The sequence below is a fragment of the Borostomias antarcticus genome (genome assembly GCF_949987555.1).
Source record: "Borostomias antarcticus genome assembly, chromosome: 17".
In the NCBI taxonomy this organism is placed as follows: Eukaryota; Metazoa; Chordata; class Actinopteri; order Stomiiformes; family Stomiidae; genus Borostomias; species Borostomias antarcticus.
Genome location: NC_140250.1, coordinates 40,001 through 50,000, shown reverse-complemented (window position 1 = coordinate 50,000; position 10,000 = coordinate 40,001). Strand labels below are relative to the sequence as shown.

The 10,000-nt window shown below is 44.8% G+C and overlaps 1 protein-coding gene across 2 annotated transcripts in view; it reads left to right on the top strand.

The window, feature by feature from the left end:
* The window catches only part of slc16a13 (solute carrier family 16 member 13), a 34,253-nt gene that overhangs the window by 15,821 nt on the left and 8,432 nt on the right, over positions 1 to 10,000 (top strand). For both annotated transcript variants that reach the window (XM_084452365.1, XM_084452366.1), the window contains exon 2: positions 6,614 to 6,895. In XM_084452365.1, the coding sequence (XP_084308491.1) occupies positions 6,616 to 6,895 (280 nt within the window). In that variant the 5' untranslated portion in view covers positions 6,614 to 6,615. The remainder of the gene's footprint in view (positions 1 to 6,613; positions 6,896 to 10,000) is intronic.

Genomic DNA, 10,000 nt, shown 5'->3' with positions numbered 1-10,000 from the left:
GTACCTACGTACCTACCTAAGACATCCCAGAACACCCCACGGCATTTTAAAGAGGGTAATTTATGTTGGAACCCAGTGACCCAGAAAGCCGCGGAGGCCGGTTCTGCCTGAGGCCCCCAGGCTGGTTCTGAGTCTGTCATGTTAATGATACGAGGGGCCTGCGTGCTACAGAGCTGTGCGGCTGTGCTCAGTTGACTGAGGGGTCAAAGGGGAAACGGTGGTGACCTGGTGACCTGGTGAGGTGTAGTATCACATCCCTTCTTTCCCACGCTGTGTAAAACTACCAGCTAGGGGGGTTCCGGTTAGCATGTGAAGGAGAAGGACGCGCCTTGAGGGGCTCCCGAGTGTTTTTCGGTATTTTATCTAAATTAACACCCAAACTTAACTTGAACGCTCTATTTTCTGCACTGATACCCCGCTAGACCATTCTGTTTGCTATTCATGATGTCGACTCGTAAGAAAACTAGAGTTTCCCCTGACGAAGCAGAAACGACGACGCCAGCTAGCTGTCATGGCGGCGACAACGATCTGCCCCCGGACCTCGATAAGCTTCGCGCAGTGTTGCTCTCTGAATTGACGGAGATCCTCACCACCACTATGAGAACGGTAGTGGCCAGTGCCCTGACACCTCTTTCTGCTGCCTTAGAGGAGGTCAAATCAGCCACTGACTCGCTTGGCCTGAAGACAACAGGCATGGAGTCAGCTCTCTCAGACCACAGCGATCGGATTGTCGCCCTTGAGGATATCTGTACTCGCCTAAAGTCTGAAAATACTCAACTCAAAGCTAAAACTGAGGACTTGGAGTCACGATCGCGTCGCAACAACCTGCGCGTGGTTGGAATTCCAGAGAAGTCTGAAGGCGCAGACCCAGTGAAGTTCATGACCGAGTTTTTTATGGATGTCATGGGCGCAAGCTTTTTTCCCTCTCCCCCGGTCCTCGACAGGGCACATAGGATCGGCCCGCCACGCTCTACGGAGGGGGGGAGAGACTCGAGACCCAGGGTATTCATTGTCCGGTTTCACTACTTTCGCGATAAGGAGCGAATTCTGAGACGAGAGAGGGACACACGCCAACTTCAATACCATGGGCAGAATGTTTACTTCTTTCCTGACATGACCGCCAACGTCGCCAAGAAGAGAGCCGCTTTTGCTGATATAAAACGCAAGCTACACGAGAAACAAGTCAGATTCTCACTCCTGTTCCCAGCCCGCCTACGCGTGGAGCACAGAGGCGAGAAGAAGCTCTTCGAATGCCCGAAAGAGGCACAAAGGTTCTACTACTCTCTTTTTCAACCGTTGACTGACTGGGCACACTGTTTTTGAGCCTTCAGACGAGACCAACCTGCATGTTGAACTTTCTCATCCCGTCGTCGTCAATCGCTCAGGTGACATACGACTCTAAATCTTACTCGACAGCATCGTTTGTTTTATTGTGGTAGCCTACTGTTTTATACTGGTTGGGCTAAATTAACTGAGCTACTAGTCTAGCTGTTAATTCCCCCTATTTGGCTAGCTCCGTTTGTTTTGTAATTGTTTACTGTGACGCTATTTTATGCTGGCTAGCTACTAGCCCACCAGCTCCGCCTGTTGAAGAGGTTCGGATGATTCTTTTTTTTCTTCACAATATCGAGGTGTTAATCTCTATATGCACCTATGGTGCTATGTTTGGACACTCGGGGGGCGCCTCCGCCCAAGTAGAGGATTGTTCTTTCCCGCAAGATGCATCGGAAATCCGAGCCATATTTCGACCTGCCGTCTTCATCGTTTGGGGATGAGGACTTTTGGGTTGGGGGGGGGGGGGGGGGGGGGGGTTCCATGTGTATTGTTATTGTTGTTGTTTTTTTTTTGTTTTTTATGTGTATGTACACGCGCTGCTTTTTTATTTTTCAACGCCTGGTCCTTTTATGCTTTACTATACTTTCTCTAGGACTCTTTACATACATTTCCCTTCAATCAGCTGATGTCTAATAATGCAGGAAACTCAAATGACTCCATCAGGTTTCTGTCATGGAATGTAAAAGGTATGGGCCATCCAGTAAAGAGATCTAAGGTTTTGTTGCATCTTAAACATTTAAAAACAGACATAGCTTTCATACAGGAGACGCATATGCGTAACAATGATCATCCCAGACTCCGCAAATCTTGGGTGGGTCAGGTCTTTCATTCTACTTTTAATTCAAAGGCTAGGGGCGTTGCTATACTCATTCACAAGAGGTTACAATTCACCCCCAGTAATATTATTTCAGACCCTAATGGGAGATATTTGATTGTAACAGGCACCCTACTGCAGAAACCTGTTTTGCTGGTTAATGTGTATGCCCCTAATTTTGACGATGCCAATTTTGCAAACAGATTGCTGAGTACCCTCCCAGATTTAAACACACATCATCTTATTTTTGGTGGAGACCTAAATTGTGTTATTAGCCCTGAATTAGACCGCTCCAGTTCCAAACCGGCCCCTCCCTCTAATATGTCAAGAGCATTTGTAGATTTTATGTTGCAAAATGGCTGTGCTGACCCGTGGAGATTTCGTAATCCATATGCAAAAGAATTTTCCTTTTTTTCACCGGTGCATCACTCCTACTCCCGAATCGATTATTTTTTTATAGATGCCCGCCTCCTCCCCGATGTGATATCCTCTGAATATTTGGCAATAGTTATTAGTGACCACTCTCCTGTGGTTCTTGACATATCGTTAGCGCCCCACCACAGACCCCGCCCTCTGTGGAGATTCAATTCTCTACTTCTCTCTAACAAAGACTTCTGTGATTACATTTCCTCTTCTATTGACACCTTTGTCTCTATTAATCAAACAGATTCTACTTCCAGCTCTTTATTGTGGGAGTCCCTAAAAGCTTTTCTTAGAGGTCAAATTATATCTTACTCTGCCAATTTGACAAAAATACATAGGGCTGACCAAACCCGACTTACAAACCTGATCCTCAATCTAGATCACCAATACGCCAGAAACCCTACCCCGGAACTGTATAAGGAACGTATGAATCTGCAGACGGAGTTCGACTTGCTCTCTACTACGCAAGCAGAACGCATGCTTTTACGGTCCCGTAGTACCTACTATGAGCACGGCAATAAAGCTAGCCGTTTACTTGCGCATCAGCTTAAACGCCAGGCTTCCTCGCGGCTCATTACTCAAATCAAGGACCCCCATGGTGGCCTGTTATCTGATCCTGCAGACATTAATGCAACATTTAAAGCTTTTTATTCTACTCTTTATCGATCAGACTTCCCAACAGACACCACCGTTATGGATAGATTCCTCGATAGCCTTGCTATACCCTCTATTGACCCTTCTGTTGCGAGTAGATTAGATTCACCGTTGGAATTAGCTGAAGTAGTTGAAGCAATAAAATCAATGCAGAGTAACAAAGCCCCCGGCCCTGATGGCTATCCCACTGAGTTTTTAAAGAAATTTAGTGACAAATTAGCGCCGCTTCTCTTGGATGTTTATAGTGAGTCGATTGGACATGGTGTGCTTCCACCAACTCTGACTCAAGCGTCCATCTCTCTCCTTCTCAAAAGAGACAAGGACCCCACTCTCTGTGGATCCTATAGGCCTCTGTCTCTTCTCAATGTAGATGTTAAGGTCCTAGCAAAGGTGTTAGCGACTCGACTGGAGACAGTCCTGCCTGAGATTATTTCAGAGGAGCAGACGGGGTTCATTAAAGGGCGTCATTCCTTTTTCAACATCCGCACGTTAATGAACATAATTTATTCGGCCCAAACCTCCGGGCATCCAGAGGTTGTCATATCGTTAGACGCTGAAAAAGCATTTGACAGGGTAGAATGGCATTATTTATTTACTGTAATTAAAAAATTCGGCTTTGGTGATCGGTTTGGCTCTTGGATCCGTCTTTTGTATGTTAACCCCCAGGCGAGTGTTTGCACCGGTGACACCAGATCTGATTATTTTTCATTATCTCGTGGGACCCGGCAAGGCTGCCCCTTAAGCCCGCTCTTGTTTGCTCTGGCCATTGAGCCCCTCTCTGTGGCCCTGCGCTCCTCCCCCCTATTTCAGGGGGTCCGACGTGAGGGCATAGAGTACAGAGTGTCGCTCTACGCGGACGACCTTTTATTATATGTTACGAACCCAGCTACTGCTATCCCTTCTGTTCTTTCTATCCTTAACGAATTTGGCACATTTTCTGGATATAAGCTAAATTTACAAAAGAGCGAATGTTTCCCCATTAACATATCTGCCTCTGACCTCCAGAAGTTAAATTTACCATTCCGCTCGGGTCATTCTGGATTTAAATATCTTGGGGTCAATATCACTCGATCATTCTCTGCCCTATCTTCTGCTAACTTCGCCTTCCAACTTAACCAGACTAAATCTGATTTTCAAAGATGGGGCAACCTCCCTTTGAGTCTAATAGGTAGAATCAGTGCTGTAAAAATGACTGTTTTGCCCAGGTTTCTTTACTTATTTCACTCCATTCCAATATTTTTGCCAAAATCTTTCTTTCAGTCATTGAACAAACTGATAACATCATTCATTTGGGCAGGGAAACACCCCAGAATTAGCAGGAGTATACTGGAAACAAGTAAATTCGGAGGAGGCCTTGCCCTACCTAATTTTACGTACTACTACTGGGCCGCCAATATTCAAAAACTGTTATTTTGGTTTCATAGGGCCGACACCTCTTGGGGATCTTTGGAAGCTCTGTCATGTTTATCATCATCTCTTCCAGCCCTACTGTGTTCCCCAATCTCGACTTCCCCAACCAAACACACCAGAAACCCGATTGTATTAGCCTCTTTGAAGATCTGGTACCAATTTAGGCGTCACTTCAAATTCTCTTCTGCATCTGTATTGGCCCCCATCTGTGGTAATCACCTATTTCCCCCCTCCTCTTTGGATTCCTCCTTTTCTCTGTGGAAAAGGAAAGGTATTAAGTGCATTCTAGATCTGTATGAAAGTGACACATTCTGTAATTTTGCATCCCTAGCTAACAAATTTGGCCTGCCACATTCACATTTCTTTCGTTACTTACAAGTAAGACACTATGTCTCTGCTCAGTTTCCATCATTCCCTGTACCACCCCCTGTCTTGCCATGGGAAGATTTGCTGAAACTAAGTCCCAATCTGAAAGCTCTTATCTCCCAAATTTATTGTTGTATCATGAGGTTTGATGATAAGCGTGTCCTCAGTGCCAAGTCCGCATGGGAAAAGGAGTTGAATATCAATTTTACAGACGATTGGTGGGACATAGCAACTAAGAGGTTAAGCTCAACATCATCTTGTGCGTCTCTAGGCCTCATACAGTTCAAGGTCTTTCATAGGACCCACTATACTAAAGCTAAACTAGCAGGGATATACCCAAACATAGACAATAGGTGCAACCGTTGTAACTACGCCCCAGCTGACCATAGTCATACTTTCTTTCTCTGTCCAAAATTGCACAATTTTTGGTGTTACGTTTTCAGAACTTTATCGGATGTCTTACACATAGACCTTCAGCCATGCCCTTCGACTGCTATCTTTGGTGTCCCCCTAGATGTGTCACATGCTTATACCAAATCGCAAGCGGATGTTATTGCATTCACATCTCTCCTGGCACGGAGACGGATACTCATGTCTTGGAAGTTACCTCTCCCCCCCTCAACCTCTTCCTGGTTGGGAGATGTGATGTTTTTTCTCAAACTTGAGAAAATCAAATATACTCTTAGAGGTTCTCTGGAGAATTTCAACCAAAGATGGAGGCCCTTTATCTCATACTTTAATAGACTAAAGCTGCTCCCCACTGACTGAATCATTACTGTCATACACTTTCTGTATTATCAGTGTTGGGTCCTGGTGTTTACTCTTTAATCCAAGCTCTTTATTTCACATTGCGCGTGTGCTGTATTCATGTATTTATGTAGTACTGTAATTCTTATTGTAATTATTATTGATATTTACTTCATTATGTCTGTTATATTATTATTATTTATTTATTTTTCTGTTGTACTGTAACTCTTATTGTAATTATTATTGATATTTACTTCATTATGTCTGTTATATTATTATAATTTATTTATTTTTTTCTGTTAAGGGTAAGGGGGTGGGGTGGGAGGGTGGTTTGTGTTTGTTATTGTTCCTGTTGTGAAAAGCAGAAAATTCAATAAAAATCGTTGATGGAAAAAAAAAAACTACCAGCTAGGGTCGCACATTTTCAATTTCATTGATCCAGAACTGTTAACCTTAACAAACGATAGTGGATTAATCGTTAAGAACATCCCACGCTGGACTGCACTTTGCTCGCTTCATTTTTTTGTCTTCTTCCGCTGTGTCGTTGAAATTTCCCAGCATCCCAATTATCCTTCACTACATGGCGGCGCCCTCATGTGCAGTCAGACCCTAAATCAGGATTACATTTCACACAACTCCCGTTGATGACGTTCGTTCACAAAAAAAAGTTCTGTTCCATTAACAAGCAATTAATCGAGTAACCAAATCTTACTTAAATTCCTAAATTCTTATCAGCAATTAATGGATAGTGGATGAACTATTAACCTCCCTAGTTTGATGTGTTGAACATCCCTACTACCAAACAAGATTTGACTGATGACCCTAAAGGCCCTTCCTCCCTCCCTCCTACCTCGCCTGTCCCAGCCATGGACAAGTCCCAGCCCAGGCCCGTGACCCCCAGGCCCGTGACCCCCAGGCCCGTGACCCCCAGGCCCGTGACCCCCAGGCCCGACCCGGAGGACCCGGCCCCAGACGGAGGGTGGGGCTGGGTGGTGGTGGCGGTTCTGTTCACGTGCTCGGCGCTGGTGTTCGGCCTGATCCGCAGCCTGGGCGTGTTCTTCCTGGAGTTCGTTCAGTACTTCGGAGAGAGCGCCCAGTCCATCTCCTGGATCACCTCCATAGGGGTGGCCATGCAGCAGTTCCTCAGTGAGTAGGGGAGGGGTGGGTGTGTGTGTGTGTGTGTGTGTGTGTGTGTGTGTGTGTGTGTGTTCTCAGGTCCAGTGGGCACAGCCCTGTGTAATGTGTGTGTGTGTGTGTGTGTGTGTGTGTGTTCTCAGGCCCAGTGGGCACAGCCCTGTGTAATGTGTGTGTGAATGAATGAATGAATGAATGAATATTTATTTTCGTGTCATGTCCGAGGACCCATCCCTTACGGGATTATAAGACACCATAAACAGTAAACAATAATGAACTATATCACACACACTTCTCACGGTTTGTTAGCTATGCAATGTATCCAAACAATAACAGAAAATAAATAAATAAAAATAAGTCTTTCGTCAAAATCCTATAAGTTATCTTTGTTCGTTTGTCCCAAGCTTTCTCTAAATATTCTGCAAGTGCAAATACCCTATGATCAAACATCCATTTTAGTCTCTCTGCATCACTCAACTAGGGCTGTCCCTAACGACTATTTTTCTAACGATTAATCTAGCGATTATTTTTTCGATTAGTCGATTAATCTAACGACTAATTTAACGATTATTCTAACGATTATTTTTTTACTGTTCGATTAATATATCACTTAATTTTCCCCAAATAAATGTCAAAAATTATCTTATTAACATTTCAGTATTTTATTCAATTATTCTTGTACAAATATATAAATTATGCTTCTGCACTGCAGGGCAATATTCCACAACAAAAAAAATCCTCTCTGTCTTACAGTCCAACATAAAATATAATATTATAAAATATAAAAGTTAACTTCAAATAAAAGGAAAAGTGCAAGTAATGCAGTAGGCAAGTTCAAGTCATTTTCAGGAGGAATACCAAAATAAATACCAACATAAAATCCTCTAATTAGTGCAATTCGAGTGCAATTCTAACCGGAATACCGTAACTATACCTCTCAGTAACAATAACGATCTCAGTAACAATATAACATTCTCCCCCTCTCTCTGCTCTCCCTCTCCCACGCTCCTCTCTCTCCCCCCCTCCCCTTCTCTCTCTCCTCCTGCCTCCTCTACTCTCTCCTGCTCTCCTCTCTCCCCCTCACTCCTCTCTCCCCCTCTCTCTCCCCCTCCCCCGCGCACCTCTCTCCCTCGTCTCCTCCCCTCTCCCCTTCTCTCTCCTCCTGCCTCCTCCTCTCTCCTGCGCTCCTCTCTCCCCCTCCCCCTTCTCTCCTGCGCTCCTCTCTCCCCCTCCCCCCCTGGTGCGCTCCCCTCTCTCCCCCTCCTCTCTCTCGCCCTCCCCCCTTCGCTCTCTCCCCCCCTCTCTCCCTTCTCCCCCCTCCACCTTAGGCATTACTGTGGAGGAATGTGAGCATGTCCACATCTCTTTCTTTCTTTCTTCTCCATCAAATTTGTGAAGTGGTGCCTGGAGGGAAGTGTATACCCTGGGTGAAATGTGTTGATCATCTCACGGAAGCCTTGACCCTCCACAATAGCAACAGGTCTCATGTCCTTGACGATCATCTGTAAGATGCAGTTAGAAAGCTGAGCAGCCATCTGGGGTGTGCATGGAGTTGTGTTCTTTTTGTGGAAAAAGTCCTCCACACTGCTTTGCCTCCTGAAAATATTAAGCACATTAGTTAATTAAATAGCTAATGCTAATAGTGGCATATTTTTAAAAAAAAGACTAGTTTTAATGTTTTCTCAGGTGAGAAAGTAACCATGTAGATTCCCAATATGTGGTCAGTTTATCCAAATAACCTCTGTTTTCGGAGATTTTAGCACACCGTTCTTCAAAAGCTCCGGTAGCTTCCCTGTTGCCTAGCAACATGTGCTTGTAAACAAAACGCTCTGCGCCCTACCTCGCGCAAAGCACACATTTCTTATCACGTGTAGGCCCCTTAATTTCCACCTCACTGCTATGTTTAGCCAACTTGAATGCCAACATGGCCATTTAGAAGTCTGTCCATCACCACAACACATAGCTAGCTAGTAGCTACATGGCTAGCTAACGTTACTCTCGCTGCTATGTTATGATTTGCTAAATTGATGCTAACGTAGCCATTTAGGTGGCGAGCACCATAATGACAATAGGCTACCGTAGCTAGCCAGCTACATAGCTAACGTTACTAACACCAGAAGACATACAAACTGTGGTGAGCTACATTGCTTGTGTAACATTAGCTAGTAGCTATCCATTTTTCACTCATACACGGCCGGAAAAGTGAACAGAAATACAACGGTGACTTACGGTGCTATCTTGCGGCTGTCTTCACAAAGAGCTCCGGGATGCTTTCGCTTCAAGGGCTCGTTCATTGCAGATGTACTGCTGTGATAAGCCATTTCAATTTTGCACAGTTTACAGAGCACCACATTGTTCGGTTTTTGTCTGAAGTACTCCCACACTTTGGACGATCGTGCGTTTTTTAGCTGCCGGCTCTACTCCGGGGACCTCCATGTTTGTTTGTGTTTCCACTGGTCGCAGCCATGTTGTTTATTTGCGACGCATCGACGCACATTACGCAAGTCGACGTATTGACGTAGTCGATTACGTCGACTACGTCGACGCGTCGTCCCAGCCCTACACTCAACCACATCAAATCAATATTTTTACATCTCTCAAATAATTTTTTACGCAACTCATGATATAAGGGGCAATAAAACACAAAATGGAACTCATTCTCAATATCAATATAACAGTAGATACAAATGCGCTCTTCTTCTGTGTGTGTGTGTGTGTGTGTGTGTGTGTGTGTGTGTTCTCAGGCCCAGTGGGTACAGCCCTGTGTAATGCGTGTGTGTGTGTGTGTGTGTGTGTGTGTGTTCTCAGGCCCAGTGGGTACAGCCCTGTGTAATGCGTGTGTGTGTGTGTGTGTGTGTTCTCAGGCCCAGTGGGTACAGCCCTGTGTAATGTGTGTGTGTGTGTGTGTGTGTGTGTGTGTTCTCAGGCCCAGTGGGTACAGCCCTGTGTAATGTGTGTGTGTGTGTGTGTGTGTGTTCTCAGGCCCAGTGGGTACAGCCCTGTGTAATATGTGTGTGTGTGTGTGTGTGTGTGTTCTCAGCAAGGTTATTATAGTTAACGAAAACTAACTAAAAAACGAAAACTAGGTGCGAAAAAACATTTTAGTTAACTGAAATA